A 23,442-nucleotide genomic window follows, 5' to 3' on the forward strand; every position below is an offset into this window, starting at 1 on the left:
GCTTAGTATAAAACCAAAAAACGTCAATGGAAATTTGTCGAAAAATGTGTGTCTCTTTTAATATCAGTCTCTTTCATCCTCTTAAACTAGATTATGACACAATCACAATGTTTATTTCATGCATTTTTGTTTACTTTAAATTCTGTAGGCTATAAGCCAAACAGCATAGATGCATTGCTTTTCCAGTTGCTGGCCACCGAGCTTAAGTGGTACATGGGCTTAAGTGTCACTGGATTGCTAAACTTGTGAGTGGGTTTACCGGAGCATGAATTCCTGTCTCCTTTGTGTACTATTAATATGACTTGAAATGTAACTGTGTTCCATGTGGATAACCGGAAACACCACAGCCGGGGAAATGTCATGCACTATCTTTGCCAAATGAGAAAATCAGAAATGCATATGAAATGTCTTGTGGGCAGGTTTTTTTTTTTTTGGTCTTTATTTTCTAAATGTTTCTTATCAAAATGTACTTATCATATTGGGTCCAAAGGTCTCAAAACAGATTAATTTCCCACTGAGGATGTAGTAAACACAGGGACGCTGTTCTGTCGATTTGTGCTACCCTGTCAGATTTTGCTACCTCTCAGTGGGTAGTACAATTCGACATCAAAAAATGCAAGCTGTAAAATTATGGGTTATTAACGTCTACACCTACCACAACACTAAACCTATCTTACATGTAGCTAGAAGGGATACAGTTACAGGAAACCAACAATAAATATTTTTTTCTAACTATTAGATTGTGTATTATTAAAGTCTATACCTACCCCAACCCTAAACATACCCTTACAGTAATGCAGATACATTAAATATTGTTGTTTAGTATGAGAAAAAGGCAATATTGATGTGTGCATGCGCACTGGTAGTACAATCTGACGGGTAGGATAAAATGTCAGGACACCGGCGCTAAGGCAGAGCAGGCAGTTGTCTAAAAGGCCTCAGGCTTCGAGGAGAGGCCTCCATAACCGTTACATCCCCTATTCGTTAGTCAACCAATCAAGACAGGCAGCCAAATACTAGCCTCATTGTTCATTGGATATAGTTGAATTGTCACTCACCTGCAATTAAACCAATTAATGCTGCCGTTTCAAAGCGGGTCCCGCCTTCTGAATGTTTGCCGTGACGAACTCATCCTTCAGGTGATGTAAGCTAAGCAGGGCTGGCAGGCAAAGAAGTACAGCTCCTAATCCAGGTGTGTGCGTTGTCGTCATCTATTTTTGAGAGATTGCATTGTATAAACTTGTTCTGTCGATGAGCGTCGTTTCTGCACAGATCATTCACCGGTTTATTACGAGTTTAAAAGAGCGCGAGCGGCGTTGACGCGCGCAGACGCGACGCTTTAAATTTGCGAGTACAATGACTGACATCGCGTCGGGAGCCAACTAGTAAAATAGCTATAAAAGTAAAAGCAAAAGCAAAGAAGTTTGTATTAATAGCCAAAAAGCAAACACACTGGAACATTTTTTTATTGTTTCAAAAAAGAAAAAAAAAAGGACCTCAGAGGTGTGTATCTTCTGAATTCTGCTTATGATTTGAGCTTCTTAAAAAACAAAAAACAAAAAAAAAAACAACACCTGTGTTTATGATTACTACTATAGTGTTTATTTTTTATTTTAAGTTTAAATTTTGTATAATGCATTACAGTGACTGTAAAATATGTATTTTACATATGGGGAGGCATATTTTGAGGTTTGATATTTGGACTACATCATTGGGATAGGTTTTTATTTATTTATTTATTTATTTAAGAAGACCTGGCAACTCTGGCCCCGGGCCCCTCTTCTGTATGCAGTTCTTGAATTGGTTGTATGTTACTTTGGAGACTGAAAAAAAGTCTTAGTTAGATTACAGAATCTTCCAAACAGTGTTGATAATCCAGTATTAAATGTAGAAAATCTATGAAAAAATATCAAAATCTAGCATGTTATATAATTGAATGTACTGTATGATTGATGAGTTTATTTTTGAAGAAAAAAAAAAACATTACAACACCTTTTATGTGGTTTCAACAAAGGTTTTTTATTGATTTCTCTTTACTTTTAATATACCAGCTTTAGAGATAAGAATAATTTAATCATGAGGAGGTAAATGACACTGATAATCAGTAATCTGTAGCGTGCGTATGAGTTAATGATAGCCTTGATCAGATAATATCACCCTTCATAAGGGCCTGTGATTGCTTTTGTGTAAATGAACGGACATCTATAAATCAGCAGTTGGGCCTAAATATTATGACACTGAGACAAACTGCTAATGCCTGCAGACATACTTCCTCTGCCAAACTGGGGCATTGAAATTCATCAGCTTTGAAATCAGAGGGTTGGGTTTTTAGGGCATGACAGCTTTTTTAAGGAGCTCAATGACATTTCAGGTCACAGTGACTGTCCAGTGTTGGCTTGATTTGCATTGGCCTTGTCATTCAGTTCACACAATTTGGATATACAAATACGATGGTCTCTTTTAAGAGTTTGTCAGCTTTACTTAGATGATATATGTATATATAATATACTAATCTACGGTAATTAAAGAAGAAAACACACCAACATTATTTAGTTGCCTAACCAGGACATTTAAATTCAACATTTGAATTGAGAACTTGAATCTTTCAAACAGTAGTTATCTGCTGCTGAAAGAAATCTCTTTTTTTCACTCAGAGATGCACGTTGAGTAAATAAAACTTGGACCTTCCCTTGTGGATTCCAGGACTTCACTATTTATTTGTGGCATGTGTTGTACCAGTGTGTGCATCTGTGTAAATATTACTGCAGGTAGCTTAGGGCTTGCCTAATAAGGAATGATTTGTTGTTCCTGACTAATCTATGGACTCTGAGATTGTGCAACATCACAGGAGACTGACAATACAGATAGAGCAAGACAGTAAACGAAAGAAAGCAGCAGCATGAAAAAACAGCATAATGCAAAAATCAGCTTAGCATAAATTAGGCCAGTGGACTAACCTGAGGATACAGGAAGAGAAGAGTTACAAAACAAGAAGTTACATCGAGTCTGTACAGTAGTGTGAACACATGAGGGCAGGGATTCGCTTGCCAATTTGTGGTTGAATGAAGATCAACACCCATTCAGAAAACTGACAAACACACTGTGTGAGAGAAGAAAGGTCCTGAGCACAGTGGTGTAGAGATGCTCAGGAGAGAGAGTGGGAGCACATAGACTGAGAAGGACAGCAGGGCCCCCCGAGGAGGACAGTGGATCATTATGGGAGTCAAATTCAGGGCTTGTGTAGCCATTGTCTTCATCCTCCTTTTGCTTGGCTCCTTGTGGCTACGTAAGTTTTGCCAAATCTTTCTGAATATTCATTTAACAGACTGAATGCAATTTTTGGTTTGCTGACACACCAAAGCTATGTATTTTGCTGTGGGGGTTCATATATATATATATATATATATATATATATATTATATATATATATTATTTTTTTTTGGAGATACTATATATATATATATATTTTTTTTTTTTTTTTTTTTTTTTTTGGAGATGCTTTATTATTTTAGTTTTAATGAAGATTGAAATTCAGTCAATCACAGCAATATCTGTTTTGGTGATATTGAGTTACTTTTGTCCAGTCTTATACAGTCACTTGGTCTTGGCTGTTACATTAAAGGAAATAAACATATAAAGATGCTAAACAGACCTGAATTCACATCTTAAATAGATTTTATAATAGAGTTCATGAGAGAAGTATTGGTGACTGAATCTTATTCATGAACAAATGTTGAATGCTTCTTTTGAGACAGGTCTTTCAATGATTTAGTGTACGATTCATTCCTAATTCTCGAGTTCATCTCATTGGCTCAATAAAGTAAATAATACTTGTTTGAAACAGCATGAGAATTAATAAACATTGAAAGAATTTGTGTTTATTTTGGAGGTAACTACTTCTTTAATATTCAGAGAAATATTATACTAGAAAAACTTTATCTCACTCAAGTCACTTATGCAGTTCAAAGATCTTCTGGACAAGTTTATGTGAGAGCCTAATCAATTTATGATACTGGCTTTGGCTTTTCCAATACTTTATGTAATGTATGATTTAATTATGGGATTTAACTATATGACTTTTCCTTCTCTCTTCCTATTTAAAATGATTTATTCTCCCATTACTCATCCTCTGTCTCTCATTGTAGATGGGAACCTGGAGGACCACTGGAATACTTGCCCAAAGGTTTCTAGTGTAAAAAATAAGGTAAGAGTGCTGAAATATAAAAGAGAACATGAAATAACTTGAGGCTTAGTAGGTCATTTTCAACCTACGCAGCCGCAGAGCTTCAGTCGTGCCTGCTAACAGGAACTTTGCCCATACATTTTATGGCGTCACCCTCCTCTGAAATCTGTCCTTACATCACTTTTCCATCTGTTGTCATTTCCTCAGGTTCTGTCTTTGATTAGAGTTAATAGTTCAGATGACGATGTGGCTCCACTGAGGGTGTGTCCTGGCAAGAGGTTTCAAGTTGCCGATTTGCTGGCTCACCTGCAGGCAGCACCAGTCTCAACCAATGATGTGCTTCTAAAGCCATACCTGGCAAGCTGGGATGAGCTTATCAGGTAAGTTAACGCACATAATTGCATCTCATTCTATAGCAGGCTAAATATGCCACATTATATAATTAGCCCAATTCTAGCAAGAGTGCAGCTTGATCGTGAATGTGATATTGCTTTTATCACAACACTTCAAAAAACAAGAAATTAATATTGAGTAACCTATTATTTAAGACACATTGTTGCAGGTTTAGTGTATTTCGTTCCAACAACAAATATATTTCCAGTCGAAGGCAAAGCAAGAATGAACCGTTGTGCATCTCCGTGCAACACACTCTCCTTGTCCAAATACCCGCACTTGCGGTAAAATGATGCACTATATACTATGCACTTACACTGACGTCACAACGCGCTGAGTTCTGGGAAACTTCTTTGTTTATCTGCCATACTGAGAGGATTGTGCTGCCTTTGCGCTATTGTCGTGATTGTGAAAAAAGTCACCATTGTATGCCATTCATACTGCATCGAGAATTGCAATAGTAACTCAGATCATCGTTCTGAGAGAAAACTGGACAATGTGATATGTTTTTTCACCTTTTCTACGTGTAAAAACACCAACAGAAGCAGGTTGTGGAGATGAAGAGAAGATGAAGAGAAGACGCCGGATAGAAAATGTTTATTTACACCTTAAGCATTTTCCTCTTATAAAAAGAAAACGCTTAATTCACTGAGACAGTGATATTAAAAGACCACATTCTGTGCACACTATACTAATAAAGCATACAATGTGTAGGAAAACAGATGAGTCCAAAATATGAACTTTAAATGTATTTGTCTGTTCAATGCATAAGCCGTGTTAAGCAATTTCTTTTTGTGGTTTTCTAAAAGGAGGAAAATGCTTAACGTATAATTAAGCACATTGTGTTAAAGGGGTCATATGATGCGATTTTCAGTTTTTTCTTTCTCTTTGGAGTGTTACAAGCTTCTTGGTGCATAAAGAAGATCTGTAAAGTTACGAACACATTCTCAAACCCAAAGAGATATTCTTTATAAAAGTTAAGAGTCAACCACACCCCACTAAAACACCTCGTTTAAACACACCCCCACATCTCTACGTCACGATGGATAGATAGATAGATAGATAGATAGATAGATAGATAGATAGAGGATTTTACAGCCCCGGCAGTTTGTCTATCTGTCTGTCTCTCTGTCTGTATCTCTGTCTCTCTCTGTCTAGATAGATAGATAGATATGAGTAGAAACATACACATTCAATATATCTCCTTTTTCTGTGCATTTAAGGTTTTTGGAAGCCCTTGGGCCAATGGTGGGTTTAATTTCACAAGAAATTGAATCGAAAACTGACATCATTCGTGACCTGGCCCAAAATGCGGAGAAAGAGGCAGAGAAAAGAATGAAAGACAAACAAAGAATGCCTCAGCAAAGTGACCCAGTCTTAATGATATCTCATAATAGATCTTTAAACTACTCCAAAATGAATCACAGACTCTTATTTGGTTACACTTCTATTCGGTCTATGATTAAATGGGAGCTGGAGAACGGTTTGGTGGACTTCCACAAGCAGACAAACTCTGGCTGCAGGACTCTGTTGCGCTTGCATCGTGCTCTGCTCTGGCTGCAAAACTTCCTGCAGGAACTGGGGAAGGATGCAAGTGAAGGAGAGCATCTACGAAGACCTTCTGACCTCTGCAAAGAAACTTACCAGCGCACACTGGCCCACCATCACAACTGGTGGGTAAGGAAAGCAGCAGAACTGGCCTTTCTTGCTATGCCTGAACGACCTTATTTCTACCAGTTGGTGTGTGTGGAAACGCAGTCAGAAGCTGCTGTGGTGCTGAACAGGGTAGTGAGAGCAATAGGAGAAGTGTACGAGAGAAATGAAGTGGCTCTACAGGAGCACGGCATGCTGGATCTACCCTGAGTGTAGAAAAAGGGAGGAAAAATGACAGGAAATATGAATGGGACCAACCTAAAAAACAGGGCACTAAATTATAAGACTGGAGCTTTGAACCCTTATGAGAAAAGAAATGAAGACAAGGCTTATTTATTCATTCTTACTGATGTTCTCAAATTAAGTTAAATTTTCTTAAAGAGTTAGTGACCACTTTCTTAAATTATTAGTGACCAAATTCATGAGTTCATCTGGAATGGGCAATTTTTAGTGAAAAAGTGAAAAAGGTTGGCAATAAAGAAATAAAAGCATCTCACTATCAAAGATGTAACAGTTTTGTTTTTAAAACAACTAAATATGCTGTATATTGTTGGTGCTTGTCATCTCTTTTCCTGATATTGGAGAAAGCCATGCATTGATTCTTGTGAAGATATTTGCGGTTGTCAGTAGGTTTGCACCCTAATAGAACTGTTTGATTGTGAAAGATGCAGCAATGCAGGCTCAGCAAAAGGGACAGACTAATCCAAAGTCCGAACAGAAGAACTTTTTTACAATCCATACGCTTATCAAAAGCAGTTTTATAGCAGTGTGATTGATACCTAATGATTGCTCAGGGGATATTCTCTCAGAGGCACACCTACATCCATTTTGGCATGACAAACTGGATAGCAATGAGTCATTCTATAATTAGGGGTACATGTCATGTCCATGGACTCTATTATCAATTTTACTAGTTTTTCAGTAACTTTTCACTTCAAACAATGATCACTTTTATATCAGGGGACATTTCTAATTAATGTAATACAAAAATCCAACAGATATCTATCTTTTATCTTGCAAAAATGGCATATTCTATACTGGAATTTGCTGTTTTTTTGTGCTGTCCGATTTGGTAAATGTTTTTGCAAAAAGGTTTTGCAATTCAGATTAGCTCTAAAATACGTTTCTGTATATATTTCTTATAAATATTTGTCCAAAATAATCCTTAAATTAAGAGAAAGACATTTTAAAAAATATCTTATCATTTAAATTAAATCATCCATTTTGTGTGTGTCCAAGAACTCAATGTCAACTGTGTTACACCCTGTAAAACCCCCTATAAATCAGCAATGGTTTGTTCCAAAGTCACATGTCCAACATTACGTGATGTATTTTCTTTTTTTGGAGGGAAAACTATTGTCATTAAAGAGAAATTACATAGGAATTGCCTAAAACCATGGAAAACAATGGATGAACTTAACTGATCTAATCACGGCCACACTTTCTATGAACTCTGTATCCATAATATTATATACACATTATATTCTCATTTGTCAAGGGTTAAAACGCATTCAATATTACTCATGAACCTATATAATATTATAGATTTGGCATATTATCTATTTTTGCTTAGTCATGACTTCATTTACGTTATAATAATATAATATATATTATTTAACGTTTAAATATATATTATAATGTGTGTGTGTTTAAAATGCTTTACTAAGTTCATTCTTACCTGTCAACTGTGTTACTTTGTCAGCTGTGTTATGTGTGGTTTTTATGTTATAAATCTTTTAAATGTGAACTAAACCATCATAAAAAAAGATGGGGATATCTCTGGAGATGGGTGTGTTTGGTAAGGATGGTGAATAACGCTAAATTCATCATACTGTGGATTTATGTTGAAGAAAAGTATCATCCTTCATGATAGCATCCCACAGTACGCCCATTATAAAGCCCCAAATTCATATTTTCAAATCAGTTAGACAGATAACCTCAAAAACTCTGGTGAATAGACTCAGAAACAATCAAACAAATGTGTAATCAAATGTGTGGGACTTCATTCATGTTTCATTTGACACAACCTTTGTCTGTAACACAGTTGACAAAATAATGAATCAAATTTTAATTTTCAATAACGTATTTAAAAAGTCGTTAGAGCTTAAGCTTGCCAAACAATTAATTTAGCACATTAGGAGTATATATTATTCAACCACCTAATTTATTTATCAAAAAAGAATACTGATTTTCTGACTTTTTGGCTGACATGAAATGTACCCCTTAATATAGAATGACTTCAATGTGTTTACAGAACTACTTTTACGGAAACCACTCAAGGTGGCTAAAAGTGGCTCTATATGATGAGCACAGAGGGGTATGGCTGTAGCATAATTTGAAATAATTTTGAACAGTAAATTTGAAAATGTACTGAAATGTATTGTCTAAAACCTTAATAATAACAATTTTAAAATAGTTATTTTTAATGCTACTACCATATACACAAAGGTATGCAATTGGGGTAAGTAAGATATAGCTTCTAGATTTTGTATCTTTATTTTACCACCCCACTGACAACTTTTTTGAGGGTGTATTAATTCAAATGACATATGACATCAAAATGGTTGTTGTTATGTCACATTACCTCACTTTGTCAAATATGCATATTATTCCACAAAGTAACCCTGTCGAAATTGTGTGACTGAAAGGGCACTGTAGCGTTAGAGAAACTGGAGAAACCTAATACTTTTTACCTTGAGAACTGAATTCGGGAAATGATAATGCAGATTTTATTGATGAAGAGGAGACAGTGTATTTTTGGTAATGGTTTGTTATTTCAATACATCAGATTATGAACATATAAGGTGTTTATATAATTAAACTTAACTAGTCAATATATTTCAGGCTCTCATTGTTCATCAAACATTTGAGCAGTTTGCACAAGGTCCAGTGCTATATGAGCACTGAGCCATATCAAATGAGCTCTAGTTTGTTCTGTGATGTTGTTGAGGTGGTGCTTGTTCTCACAACCCACTCTTTTCAAGCACATCTAAACAGCATTCCCTGTATATACTTATTCATACATTAGGGAAATGACTTGTCACCTTGTTTTTGAAAGCTGTTGAATTGTGTTGGGTAATATGTTCACAGGAGACTTATTTAAAATTTTCCATGTATTGTCAATGTTAAATCTGTACTTTTATGATATGATACATTCTGGTATTTTAAAGGCTACAAAGAGATTCAGACTATTAAAGTGACAATTATTTATTAAATTCTTGCCGAATTATTGTGACCTCCTTGTATTTTATAATAAGCACTAAAAACCTAAAAAGGGGCTCTAATGCTAATCCGTGCATTCTGACTTATTTACACTGTTAAAGAGTTGGATTCTCATGCTTAACATGGCCAAAGTTTAAAAAAAAAAACGAGTTGGATGTATAACGGAGTATTTCTGTGTCAAAAACACTCCTTTCATTTCGGAAGGTTTTATTTTTTTTTTTTTTTTTTTTTTTTTTTTGAGTATGGCCCTGTATGACATCATAAAGTGCGGAATTCCCTGTGTGGGCACTTCTCCTGGAAGAGCCTGAACAGCAAACAGATTGAAAGCAAGAGCACCATATCGACAAGCTTCATTGGGGTTACTGAAGTCATCGGCAGCGCTGCACAGGACTTGCTTGAGAAGGATTTGTCATTTTGTTTTTAGACCACCAAATCAACAGTGTCACCAAAGAAGTGAAAGATAACCTTGTTCAGCTTCCCAAAGTACCCAGCTGTTTGTTTCTCCAGGGCAGCAAAGTAGTTGTGCAAATGTTTGTTCTTGGCATTTTGTGACGAATGTTTTTATAAACAAATTAAATAAAATTGAAGTCAATAAAGTTTTTGTTCCTGTTTTATGTCGATGTCACAGCTTGCAGACAATTGCTACGTAAAAGCTGTGCAGGCTCGTGATGCTTTAGCTCCGCCTACAGCACGCCTCCAGGAGCTTGACTGCTTTCAGACAGAATCATAAAGCTGTATCTGTCTTTTATAAATCTGATGAAAACTCTTGTGTTATGTCCATAAAACAGGTTATGTCCCCTTTAATATACTCCATACATTCTCCAGCTGTTACATGCTTTTTCATAAATGATCAACAAAAATTTTTTTTAAGTCATTTGAGAATATAGGATCTTTTCTATATTGTATTATATGATTTTAAAATACATATAGCCATTTTCATCTAGCCTATATATTAATTTAAATATACTAATAAACAATCCTCTTCATGATCAGCCAGTCTAAAGGAAAATACAAATAGCCTATAGTATGTAACTTTTCTTTATGCAGCAGATGGACCCAAAATATAAATATATTACTTTTCAGAAGACTGATGTATATTGAAACTTGCTAATAGTTCACCAGTAAAAACAGTTGGTGGCATGGGAGAGGCACAGCACAACTGGGACACTGGGGGCGCTGTTTACAAAATCTCAAAGCCTGCATGCAACAAAAACTGCACTTATCATAGATATGTATTTTTTCTCTTTGCCTTCTTGTGCACTCCAGAGTGAACTAGTGTCCAGGGTCAAGTTAATGATATGTGATCTGGGGCCTGAGGTGAATGAATATTTAATTCTGCTGATTTGAAGCTTTCTCTGTCAGGTCAGATAACCTCACCATGCACAAACATAAAATATCCAATGTACAGACACAAGAGGTCAACACAGACGCACATGTGAAAGTGATCAAATTTTCACTCAACTGAATATTTTTCAGTAAATGAGCTGTCACTTTATTTATAGATGGATACTGGAGGAAATGGTGTAAAGCATTTAGGATTATCTAGTGCAGGCGTCTCCAACCCTGCTCCTAGAGAGCTACATACCTATCAAACATACCTGAACCAGCTTATTGATAATTACAGACAGGTGTGTTGGAACTGAAGTCTGCAGGAGGGTAACTCTCCAGGAGCAGGGTTGGAGACCCCTGATCTAGTTAGATTAAAGGATTAGGGCATTAGAGGAAGTGTACACTTGTCAGTTATATGACTGCATGTATGCTCTTATATACTGTATGAACTCGCCACAAAACACTTCCAACAAAACCCAAATATATAGATAATTGTGCAAAAAGATTACATAAAACAAATCAAATCAAATAAAACACACATGTAGGAATCCACACATATTCACACACACACACACACACACACACACACACACACACACACATCAAACACACTTCTTCTATCTATTTTCAGATTTTAAACTGAACCCAGGCCCGCTGTCATCCTCTGAGTTGGTGCAAATCAATACAAAACATCATATCCCCTCACCATATGAGACAAATTGGATTACACATGCCAAAAAAAAAAACAAAAAGTAAAATACTGCAAAGACCAATTTTACATATAAACAACTTAAATAGACATGCCTCATGATAAATGAAACGTGACACACTTCATCATATGAAAGTACAGACTGTTCCGAAAACAACAGGAATGCAGTAATGTGAATGTATCAGTTTTCTTGTGTGTGTTGAAGAGAAATGCAGAGCTGACGTCATCGTGCACAGCATTATGTACATGCTGGTATAAAATATCCTCTTCACTTATAAAGCCACAAATCAAACAGAGAAGACGTTCCAATACCACTCTTCAGAACTGATACACACATGTAAAAAAAAATAAAATAAATGAATAAATAAATAAAAATAATAATTATAATAATAATAAAAATAAAATAAAAATCCTAGCAGTCAAGAGATGTTCCAAACACACATGAGATCATGCTACATCAATTCATAGATACCTGCTTAAATTAATTAATGATACCGAGGGAAGAAAACAGCATATTTATTAGATACTGAATTTTTCTCCTTTTTTATTATATTCCTTTCCTAATATTGTTTTAATAGAATATTATTTTTAATTAATAGCTCTGATAGCTGAGCATGCAATTAAAATTTCAGAAAATAAATACTGTATCTCAACTCATACATGCTAACACACACACACACACACACACACACACACACACACACACTGATGTACACACATAAATACACAAAAACAACCTTACTAACTCCACAACCTCACTACAGTCTCAAATGAAAAAAAAAAAAAAAATCTATGCTCTGTCTGTGCTGAGGATTGCTGTGTCTGGCTTATGTCTCTAGTTGTGCCTTCTGCGCATAATCATGCAGTCTTTTAGATGAGGATGACCTGTGTGTGTCTGTGTCTGTGTGTAAAAAAAAAAAAAAAAACACACTTTTGCCTATTTAATTTCTGGAGTTGATCCTCAGTTTGAAGGAAATGCGTCCTGCAAACTTGTCTCGTTCACTGCCGTCTGGAATGTTGTTAGCGTTGATTCTGCACTCCACGTTGACGTCCTCATTCATGGTGATGTTGAGGAACTTAATGGCCACTAAAGGCTGAGAGTAGTTCACCTGCAGCAGAAGAAGAGTGAGATACTGTAGGAAGATTTTGTAAGAACAAGCTTGTTTAATTAAAGGTGGCCTAATAAAAGCTGTTTTACATTATTGGAGACTTTGTTTACTACATTTCCACAACTTTTTCTCTCCTTTTTCTGTGATGCCACATCCACACCAATAGGTGTCAGTATCAGCAGAGTATCATATCAGCACATAGAATACTGATTGCACCTATAAAGTCAGCATAAAACATAAAATGAGAGGGTCTTTTCTTCCATATTGTGACATACATCAGAGTGAAACAGATTATTGGAAAAGAGTAGGATGGGGACGGGTTCTATCCATCATTTGATCTAAATGCAGTCGACTGTAAGAAAGGGATGGGTTTAAGCAGACTTAATGATTGGAGATACATCACCAGAGAGAAGTGTGCCATTTCAGCAGAAGATCCATTTATGACATTTTGATTAATAATTAAAAATGGTTAAAAACTATATATATATATATATATATATATATATATATATATATATATATATATATATATATATATATATATAAAATGCATAGATAAATAATCACAATAAAGATCAATAACATGCATTTACAAAACAGATGGTCAAAATGGCCAATTTTCATTTCACTCTGACTTAAATTGTATGTGTAATTACATATGTACAGTATATTCTCTAAGTGTGTGTGTTGTACCTGGGCTTTCTTGCCATAGTATGGGTAGTACATAAGGTTGAAGGTGCCATTAGGGGGAAAGTACTCCAGTTCACCAAGTTTATCTGAGTCGTCCACCTGCAGAGGGAGGAAGACTTTATGAGTTCATCTGTTCTAATACCAAAACTACTATTACTGTATTAAAAGAAAATAAACAGAAAAACCAATCGCCCCTTGAATTGATCTTATGCTGGAATTATCTAGCATATGATCTGACTATGAATAATCATTTTACCTTTCGCTGCTAAAACATGTAGATTTTAAAAGTAAATAAATATTTAAAATAATAGGACAGTTTGATACATAGGATTCCAATTTTACTCTCACTGCAGAATATCAAAGCTGTAAATGCACATTATGAATTCTCTGCCTCTGTTAAAATGATTATTCTTCATTCCGTCTATTATTCTTACCCACTCATCATTGCCAACTTTGTATTTCTGACAAGAAGAATGGAGGAGGAGAACAGATGAGACACACAAAAAAACAAAAACAATACAAATCAACCACATGGAACATAAACAGAGATGATGAGCAATGGTGTAAAACAATACAGACTGAACAAACCCTGAAACAACACTGAAAACAACAATTATATGACAACAGTACAGAACGAAGGAGGAGGAGGAATGATGGGTTCATGATAAGAGAGAGCAAAATATATTGACAGGATAAAAAGGTGTGATGTTTAACTCAATTGGTGTGTACATTGCAATCGAAGAGAGAATTGGATTGAGGAATGTATTTGCATGAGCCTGAATGGTGCTTGATATCCATTCAGAACCCACACAAGCCCAAACATACTTGATTCGGAGGGAACACACTATTGAGAAATCTCTGGGAAAGAGCAAGAAAAGCTTCCACTCTAATACAATATAGATAACTAACCTACAGTATGAGAATACAAACAAGCAACAGTGTTGTTGTTAACTGAAACTATCTAAATATTTTCTTTGTTAATTTAAATAAATCTGAAATAAACTCAATATTAGATGAAAAACTAGAATAAAAATCAGAAATGTTGCCTTGACAGCTAACATAAAAGTATTAAAATATGAAATACTAAAATGACTTAAAAACAGAAATAGAAATGAAAGATAAAAATAACTATTTTGAACTAATAAGCTATAACAGTTTCAACACCTGATTCACACACGCCCAATTAATACCTGCCAAAAGAAAGCTAATAGCTCAGACATGCCCACCTCTCAGTCTCATGGAATATGAAAACAGAGACTGAACCTTGCATGACTGAAAGATAATTCCTGAATACATTCAGACATTAAAAAGGATGGGAAATACATAATTGTTACTTTAATTGTCCTAATTTCTCTGTTTATTTTTGCATGTGAATCAGCAGCAGATAGTCTGTCATGGCAGGTTTCACAGTTCTGATTACCGGATAATTTAATCTGGTGACCTTGTTGAACGGCTCATGTAACTTTAATCTGAAATCAACCCCTTTCTAAAAGACTGAAGGATAAGGAGAGTGAGAGAGTGGAGGACGGAGACACTTACTTTAGCACCACATGTGACGTAAGGAGGCTGCCTGTCCCTAGCAGGCAACAGACCAATCACCTGCAAAAAAAGAATAAACACAGAGAAAGAAGGATTTGAGATTGAAACGAGAGAGGGATAAAAAGAAAGCGACCCAAAGATGGAAACAAAAGGGAAGAGACAGGTCAAATTGGGTCTCATTAAATAGCTAAAGCAACTCTGATGAATTATTAATTATAAACATTCAGGCCACTGTCTCTGATTCTGCGGTTTCAGGTCAAAGACTGGGGATTCAATGACCTAAAATCAAATAAGGCATATATTTGTTTTACTATTTGCAATATAAAATGCATCATAGAATTCTGTCAGGGTTTCTCAGGAATACTTGATCCTGACTGGTCAATGGCAGTGTATTTATTTTTGAGCAATAACTGCTAAACTGTAATTTGACCATTGTTTATTTTTGGATATTATTGGACACAAACGATTTCTCCACACATATAAAGAATTCTGTTTCACATCTTACACGGTTGAGCTTAATGATGATGCAGGGCTTGCCCTTATCGTAACCATAGTAACGATCTGTGATCCCAGAGCAGTCCTCCAGTATGGAGCGTTTGAACTGGCAGGAACGCTTGGGGAAGTTTTTCAAACTGCCGCTGTCCTCCTGGATGAAGTACTGATCAGGTTTACACTCATAATTCTTCTGGGCTTGGACTGAGTCATTGTAGGCTGCACACAAGAAAGAACAGGACATGGCCTTCTGTGAACGTCTTGCTAAATGGCATACAGAATTTTAATAGCAAAATGACTACTACTGTGTAATATGGTTGTTTGCATGGTATTTACGCGACAGGAAGTTATTGAGGGCTGAGACATATCTTTCCCAGGTCTCTGTGTACTCCACTGTGTAAACGATCTCCAGCTGCTCTCCTTTAGGTCTGATCATCATCCCTGCAAAACAACAAATAAGAGAATGGGAAGATTAATAAATGTCAAAAGGTATCTGTAAGGGGAAACAGTAGGGGTGTAGTTGTTATAATTAGCTTAGTGTTTCCATATGTACAGGATCAAGTCTGTGTGTTTTACCTGGAGTTGAAAGTCTATCTTGGTATGTTGGTCTGTGGTCATCGAGTGTCTGCAGCATTACGTACATGGTGAGAGCAAATAATGCAGCCAGGAAAATGTAGAATGCCAGATAAAACAACAGGATCAGACCTACAAGGACACACACAGACACAGACACAGACACAGACACACACACACACACACACACACACACACACACATTGAAATCCAAACTAAATACAAAAACATACTGTTCTCAACTTTTGGAAACTTTCCATACTGTAATATGTCACTGGTACACTGTTAAAACTTAACACCGAAATATATTTATTTGAATGTAATTCTTGTTGAAATCAATTTACAATGCATATTAACTGAAATTAATAAATACAGTTACATGCAGCAATTAATGGCATTTAAGCCCCATAAACCCATATTTTTTCATGACATTAAGCATTTTTGATGACAGATAGGACAAAATGTCGACTGGACTAATGGTACAACAGCTCAGTTATTTACTATGATAGTGCCACCAAGTGGCCAGGTCCCTCGAAATTTGTAATTTGTGTTTAGCGTAACCCCTTACGGTATATATATGTCCCAAAGTTTAAGTCTAGTTCACAAAACTACAGTATGGTTTTATTCTTGATATAAATGAATTTAGAGATTTACATTTGTGTATCTAGACCCAATGACTCTGAAGTGGCACTTGAGCCTGTAACATACTGTTCAGGTGTTATAAAACAAAACAAGATTTCCTTCATTGTAGCTCCTCCTACACTTTATGCACTTTAATAAAAACACATTTGTTAGGAGTGTTTGCAATAGGACATGCAGAATACTGTGACCATATAACTATAATAACCATTTATGACTATATCTTTTGCACTCTCTATCTCTCTCTTTTACTTGCACATCTTCTGCTGATGTTACTGTGAAAAGATACAAAACTAGTAGACCTAATCCTCTTAAATTCTCACCAGAGCTTCTCTCCTCATTCATAGAGTTATACATACACACATTCATACTTTTACACACCAATGTCCCTTACAAGAAGCTTGGTAATCCTGTCTGGTAAATGTCTGGTCTTTGGCAAAATTGAATTATTAGAGGGCAGATGTGGGTTAAGAGGGGTAAAAAAGGGGAGGGAGGATGACAGAAGGAAAAGAAGAGGGCAGATTAAGTCAAAAGGGAATTTTCAGGGAATATATGGTTTAGAAACACCAGTCTCTACACAGACATTTATGCAGACACCCCCAACTACTCAACTAAATTAATCATTACACTCTAGATTATTATGTCTACACAACTGCACTAAAGAGATCTCTATACATAAAGGGTTGATGTTTAGCATACTTGGAAGAATGACAGAATGATGCCAGGCTTTTATTTATATAATGTCAGTACAGTAATATGATGTGGTACAGTATGGTTATAGAAGATCCAGTCTGAGAAATCTTTGCTGATGTTAATGTTATTGTATTTATAGGTCATTTCCAGCACAATATTTATTATATTTTTGTCTGAGATTTTCTCAGACAACAAACCTAGAAACTCTATATGGGCAGTTGACATGGTGTTTTTTCAGAGTCAAGATTTAAAAAAATGATATACTGTAGACTGTATAAAGAAAAATGTATATTGTAGCTGCTGTAACTGGTTTTTACCATTTTAAATACCTTTTAGCTTTTCACAATACACTTAAACAATATACATATCAAATATGCATTAGAAAATAATTTATACAATTAGTATAATAAGAAAGATTAAATATACTACCATTCAAAATGTTTCTGAAAGACTTTTATGCTCACCAAGAGTGCATTAATTTGATCAGAATATTGTAATATTTATAGTAGCATTGTAAAATATTATTACAATTAAAATGGTTGTTTTCTATTTTAACTTCTAATGATTTCTGAAGGATCATGTGACACTGAAGACTGGAATAATTTACATCACAGATATAAATAAAACTGTAAATGAATATGCTGATTTGAAGAAACATCTCTAATTGTTAACAATGTTGAAAACAGTTGTCCTGCTGAAGATTTTTGTGGAAAGCATGATTACCATACTATTACCATTGATGAACATAAAGTTCAAAAGAACAGCATTTATTTGAAATAGAAAATTTTTGTAACATAAATATCTTTGCATTTTCACCTTTAATCAGTTTAATGCATCGAAAAGTATTCATTTCTTTTAAAAAATGTTTACTAACTCCAAACTTTTAAAATGTAGTGTACATACAGAATGTATAGTATACATTAGAAAAATATAGTTTTAAATCATATAGGATGCAAGACATTGCTGCACTTACAAAACTGAATGTTAAATACATGAATGCTCTGAGATAAAAAGCAAAGATTCAGTAACTTATCCTGTTGCATCTGAAATAAGAATGTACTTCAAAACATCTTCACCATCACAATAAATAATTTAGGGTTGCTATTTGAACAGAACAGGCTCTATTGTTTCATAGAGAAAACTGAGTGCTGAAGGTGTATGTTTGTATGTGTGTGTGTGTGTGTGTGTACTGTAAACTGTGGTGCATAGTGTGTATGCCTGAGGAGAGCTCATTAAGATACAGGACACCTGAGCTTCATTCAGCGAGGCCCCTGGGGACAGTCGATCAGGTTGCCCCGGACTGAAGGGAGGAGGGATAGTGGATCTCTACCCCCTGCTCTGCTGCATCCTGGAGCTCCCCGCAGAGACAGGCTTTCACTGATCAATAACAGCAGTGCAATGTGAGGTTACTCTACAGACTAGAATTACACAGGAGTGTGTGCTAATCTGCTTGGAGAGAGTGAAAAAGGATGCAATGCATGCATAAGAGAGAGTCGCTTAACTTTTGCAGCAAAGCCCAAATGTTCAAATCATTAAGCACTACTTAATCTCACAGCAGGACAGCCTCAAAATAACCACCATCTTTCTCAGAATAACAAGTACCTGCATTATCAAACATTACTTGCTGAACTTGGGGTTAAAACGTGGTACATCATAATCAGCTGTGCTAGCTCTCCTCAGCTCTGTGTGTGTGTGTGTGTGTGTGTGTGTGTGTGTGGCAGATACTGCACATGGTGAGACTGATACTCTGTCTGTGCTCTTCTGTTTCTTTATCTGTCTCTCATCATGATGAAAGTCACCCTCCCTCTTTCAACCCTCTAATTTGAATGCAACCTGAAAGAGAGGAGCAGAATGTGCCACTGTGATCTGCTATTTGCATGTTCACATTCATTAATACAGACATGAGATCCACAGACACATCCTTTCAGATTCATCATGTCCTAAATCCATTAAACCTATACCAGGCCACCATACTATCAAACACTTCAGAGGAACTCACACCTGTGATGTAGACAAAGGGAGCAGTCTGTCCACTGTTTTCTCTGAATATCAGTTTGCTGTTTTGTACCGGGTGCACATAAATAATGACAGTAACTACAGGCTGATAAAATGTTAAACTAAAATGTGTTTCACATTGCAAATAAACTAATTAAAAAAGAAAGAAAAATGTTCTCAGGGTAACAACTACAAATAACTATTTACAATTCTGGAATAAAATAATTATTAAATATTTCTTAATACGCATCCATGGCTTAACTGAAACCCATGCTTTCAGAAAATGTCAAATTAATATTACTGTAATATTGTTGCAGTGTTTACCTTGACAAATGTTTAGTACTTTGTAAATTAATTTCAAAGTGGAAGATTAAGGATAAAAATTAAAGTTAATTAATAATTTCAGTTCAAGTCAATATTTCATGTCCACGTATTTATTTATGAGGTGTGCAACTGCATACTAAATGACACAATATACAATTGAACAAGAATTCTGTGACTAAATTCAACAAGAGGATCTTAAAATCCTGTATATCGCCCAGCTAGAACCAAATTTCCCAAGCAGGGTTTGAGAACTGATGAAAAAATCATAAAAATGCAATCAATCAATCAATAGATTTATTTTATTTTTATAATTTACTTTTTTGATTGGGATTTATAAAAAAAATCAATTTAGTTTTATTTTACATATTTTAATTACACAAAGAAAAGAGCAGCATTTTGAGAAATATCAAAAGGACAACTTTTTAATTTATATCTGTCTTAAATCTCATCTTGAGATTATCGAAAACTGTATCGTGCAATCATTATCAACACTATCGTATTATGAGTTGAGGGAAACTTTACATCCCTAAGATTAAATATTTTATTTTATAAATATTTTATGTCGAAACATCAGTGAAAAACAGTGAACAATTTATGTTAACAGGTTTTAGCTGATTAAAAAAAGTCTGGAAATCTTCTGAACTAGAATATCTCCAGAACTTTTCTAGGTGGTTCATTTCAAGCCTTATATTTCTTTGAACAGAGTATTAAGATTATCTGCAAGTGTTTTTATCTGATATTATTGGCCCCTCTGTGCCCAGGGGTCCTGAAAGCAACCCTGGATATGTTTCAGTAAGAGACACAGCTGTATGAATGTAGCTGCAGCTTCCACGGTACTCCATTGGTGACTATTAAGCTCCAGTAATGAGGATGTACTTTGTTAAAGAATCTAAGCATACCCAGGTTCACTCTGGTTTGGGCACAGACAAAAATAGACTAATTAACGAGTCTTAGAGAGCACGATGGCTTAACTAGGCATCTAGTCCTCAGAGCATCACACACACACACACACACACACACACACACACACACACACACACACACACACACACACACACACACACACACTCACACACACACACACACACACACACACACACTCAAACACACACACACACACACACACAAAGATTCTCAAAGAGGTGCTACACACTTAGCTTCCTAGAGCAAAATGTGCTGGCACATCGAGGTCTTGAGGGCAGTGATCTAGCATTTCTCTCTCTCTCTCTCTCTCTCTCTCTCCCTCTCTCTCTCTCTCTCTCTCTCTCTCTCTCACACACACACACACACACACACACACTCCAACTATTCCATAGAATTAACAGCTGAATTGCAGATGCCTGAGGGGCAATGTTAGAGAGCTGTTTTAATGCCATCACACCCTGATTAAAAGACACATTCATTACCACAATTAATCTATGGCTGTTGGAAAGGATACATCTCCACATGATAGCCTCACCAAGGCAACCAATGAGCCTATTAGTAAAGGATTACATCTTACACTAATTCACAACGCGCACACTCAAAATGGCCCTCGGCTAGATTAAATCATCTCAATGTCACTGCAAAAGACAATTTGTAACACTATCCACTGGGCAAAAAGTGTTTTGTTGTTCACTTCTGTTGTTGTAGAAAGATCTTTCACAATTATAAAGGCAGATTTCTTTGGGGTTTGAATATGTTCAGAAAGTTTAAACAGGTTAAACCAAATGGCAGAATGTAAAAATGTTCACTGCACTGTATAAAAAGAAAGGCAGCTGAAGTATTTTTTTTTTTTTTTTTACAGTTCCTAGATGTTATTCAATGATATGTTAATATATCAACCTATCTGAAATATTAAAATAAGTTTGCTGTTATAAATTGGACAGAAAACGATACAGATGGCACACTGGGGCTTATAGCGGATCAAAATTGGCCTCTCTAGCAGCTGTCAGGGTAGCTCAGGGTAACACATAGACACTTAATTATTTTGAGCAAGGAAATTTTAATGCCTCTTCCCCAATAATTAAATAGCGATTCATTGTTTTAACAAAAACTAGTATTTTTACTGCTATATTTTACAACACATGAATTGCCTTGTTAAAATAATATTTAAAATAACATCAATACAATAATTAATTCATTGTACTTCTTAAAACATTTTAACATTTCATAGAAAAATTAAATTCTACTTCTTACCATAAAGTATAAATTTACAAATTTTTTTTTTTTGTTTTTTTTTTTTTGTTTTACTGCAGCACCTCTACATTCTTTTGCAGTTAAAATGATTGCTGCAAAACAGAGCGATATGTTTTGCACTCTTAAAAAAAATGATTGCTGTTCTTTACAGAAAGTGGTGCAGGGAATACTGAAGTGTGCAAGCCTCTATTCAGACATGCTGCTTGAAGCGCATTGTGTAGTTTAACAATAACTCGACGCATCACATTTCTCCACGCTGTTCATTGGCTGATGCCACGCATTCAAGTCCATCAAAACACAATAATCAGTGAATACCTGATTACCTGGATCTATCAGTAGACCTCAAAATTCGCAATTTGCTCAAGATAAACACATTCTAAGGCAAAGGTATTACGTTTTACAGCTGCGTATACACGCGGCGAAGAAAAGGAAACGCATGTGACGCATTACAGCCCGGTGGCAAAAGCCTTAACTGGAGTTTCAGCACCTAGGACAGCGATTCGTCTCTTCCGTGAACTTCTCTGCACTAATACAGTGGGACTCGCTGTGCTAACGACTGCAGCTCACTACTTATTATAACGGCACAATTTTATGACACTAATAAGCATTTGTGCATGCGTGTTTTAATGCTGTGCAAGACTTACCCCAACTGCTCGCGGTCCTACCGCAGAACTCGCGCGTCCTCGGGTTCCAGAAGAACTCCTTCCATGCGTTCTCCTTATCATCCTTTGCCATTTTCCTGAAATAAATGTGCACTCACAGAGTCAACGCCTCGGGGCTAACACTCTCTTTGAGAGCAATAAATAACTATTCAACCCTTGAATGGTATGGAAAAGGGGTTAAAACGATTTTTAAGGAGTCTAAAGAAAGCTTTTTTAATTATTAGTAACAAAAATGATTCTCAAGGCACTCTGCCGAAACCTGAGGACTCAAGCCAGGACTAAGTTAGACCAGACCTCGCTCCCTCTTTAACGCCTGCCGTTCTGCTCACCCACAAGTGCAGTGCGCATTCCGCAGAGAGAGCGAGCGAGCGAAGTTTTGCCTTCCTTTAGCAAAACTCAAATCACTTCTTGGCCAATAACAGCGCTATGTTGCGCACTTGTCCCCGCCCCCAGCAAAGTGGCACATCTAAAGCCCGTGATGGCAGAGGCTTGTGGGGGCATCTGTCAGTATCTCATGCGGAAAACTCTTCTCAGGATGTGCGTGGCGTTTCAGCTCTGTGCGAATGGTTTCAGATTATCAGATGCACTGTAAAACATAATCTTGGATCAAGTGAATAATACTTAAAATAAACAACCCAAAATCTGCTTGATTGTTGTAGCTACTTACAGCTAGTGTAAAGTAAGTAATGTATCTTAATGCTGCTTTTCGTTTACAATATACATAGGTTGATCATCAACGTGCATTACAGGTAAGTTGGATGAATGCAATTTTTTAGTTTAAACAGCTCTAAATTTATATTCTCAATAATATGGCTATATCATTTGTCTAATTAGCAGTTTTATTGTTAATGTTATTGATTATTTTGATAACTTGTCTAAAGATGTCAGGAATCATTAAATATAGATTTATTTTTTAAAATGATAGCACATTAATGGCAACTTGACATTTTAATTTTGCTAAGTATATAACTAATAATAATAATTATTATTATTATTATTTTTAAATTAAGAAAATACTTCTTCTTTTAAGTTCTACAAACATCCTGATTTTACAGTGCA

General features: G+C 35.7%; 2 protein-coding genes across 10 annotated transcripts; one reads left to right on the forward strand and one right to left on the reverse strand.

Annotated features, from left to right (window-relative positions):
* The first annotated feature begins 754 nt into the window (after positions 1 to 754).
* On the forward strand, positions 755 to 10,047 carry LOC109089019 (ceramide-1-phosphate transfer protein-like). 2 transcript variants are annotated; one of them, XM_019103138.2, is made up of 5 exons: positions 755 to 1,192; positions 2,655 to 3,286; positions 4,146 to 4,204; positions 4,391 to 4,563; positions 5,800 to 10,047. In XM_019103138.2, the coding sequence occupies exons 2-5, from the start codon at positions 3,217 to 3,219 to the stop codon at positions 6,437 to 6,439; spliced, it is 942 nt and encodes a 313-aa protein (XP_018958683.1). In that variant the 5' UTR covers positions 755 to 1,192; positions 2,655 to 3,216; the 3' UTR covers positions 6,440 to 10,047. The 2 variants fall into 2 exon arrangements, with proteins under 2 accessions (XP_018958683.1, XP_042612444.1); XM_042756510.1 differs by having other exon boundaries at positions 3,115 to 3,286.
* An 840-nt stretch (positions 10,048 to 10,887) lies between these two features.
* Positions 10,888 to 22,762, reverse strand: LOC109089021 (sodium/potassium-transporting ATPase subunit beta-2-like). Of its 8 annotated transcripts, none has more exons than XM_042756516.1 (9): positions 22,713 to 22,762; positions 22,366 to 22,460; positions 15,896 to 16,024; positions 15,656 to 15,760; positions 15,333 to 15,538; positions 14,828 to 14,887; positions 13,723 to 13,749; positions 13,292 to 13,387; positions 10,888 to 12,598 (listed from the first exon to the last, which is right to left on the reverse strand). In XM_042756516.1, exons 2-9 carry the CDS (start codon positions 22,454 to 22,456, stop codon positions 12,431 to 12,433), a joined length of 882 nt encoding a protein of 293 aa, XP_042612450.1. In that variant the 5' UTR covers positions 22,457 to 22,460; positions 22,713 to 22,762; the 3' UTR covers positions 10,888 to 12,430. The 8 variants fall into 8 exon arrangements, 6 of the variants coding, with proteins under 6 accessions (XP_042612450.1, XP_042612447.1, XP_042612446.1 ...); XM_042756513.1 differs by having other exon boundaries at positions 22,643 to 22,752; XM_042756512.1 differs by having other exon boundaries at positions 22,678 to 22,749.
* Positions 22,763 to 23,442: the final 680 nt, after the last annotated feature.

Source organism: Cyprinus carpio, chromosome A5 (genome assembly GCF_018340385.1).
Source record: "Cyprinus carpio isolate SPL01 chromosome A5, ASM1834038v1, whole genome shotgun sequence".
NCBI lineage: Eukaryota > Metazoa > Chordata > Actinopteri > Cypriniformes > Cyprinidae > Cyprinus > Cyprinus carpio.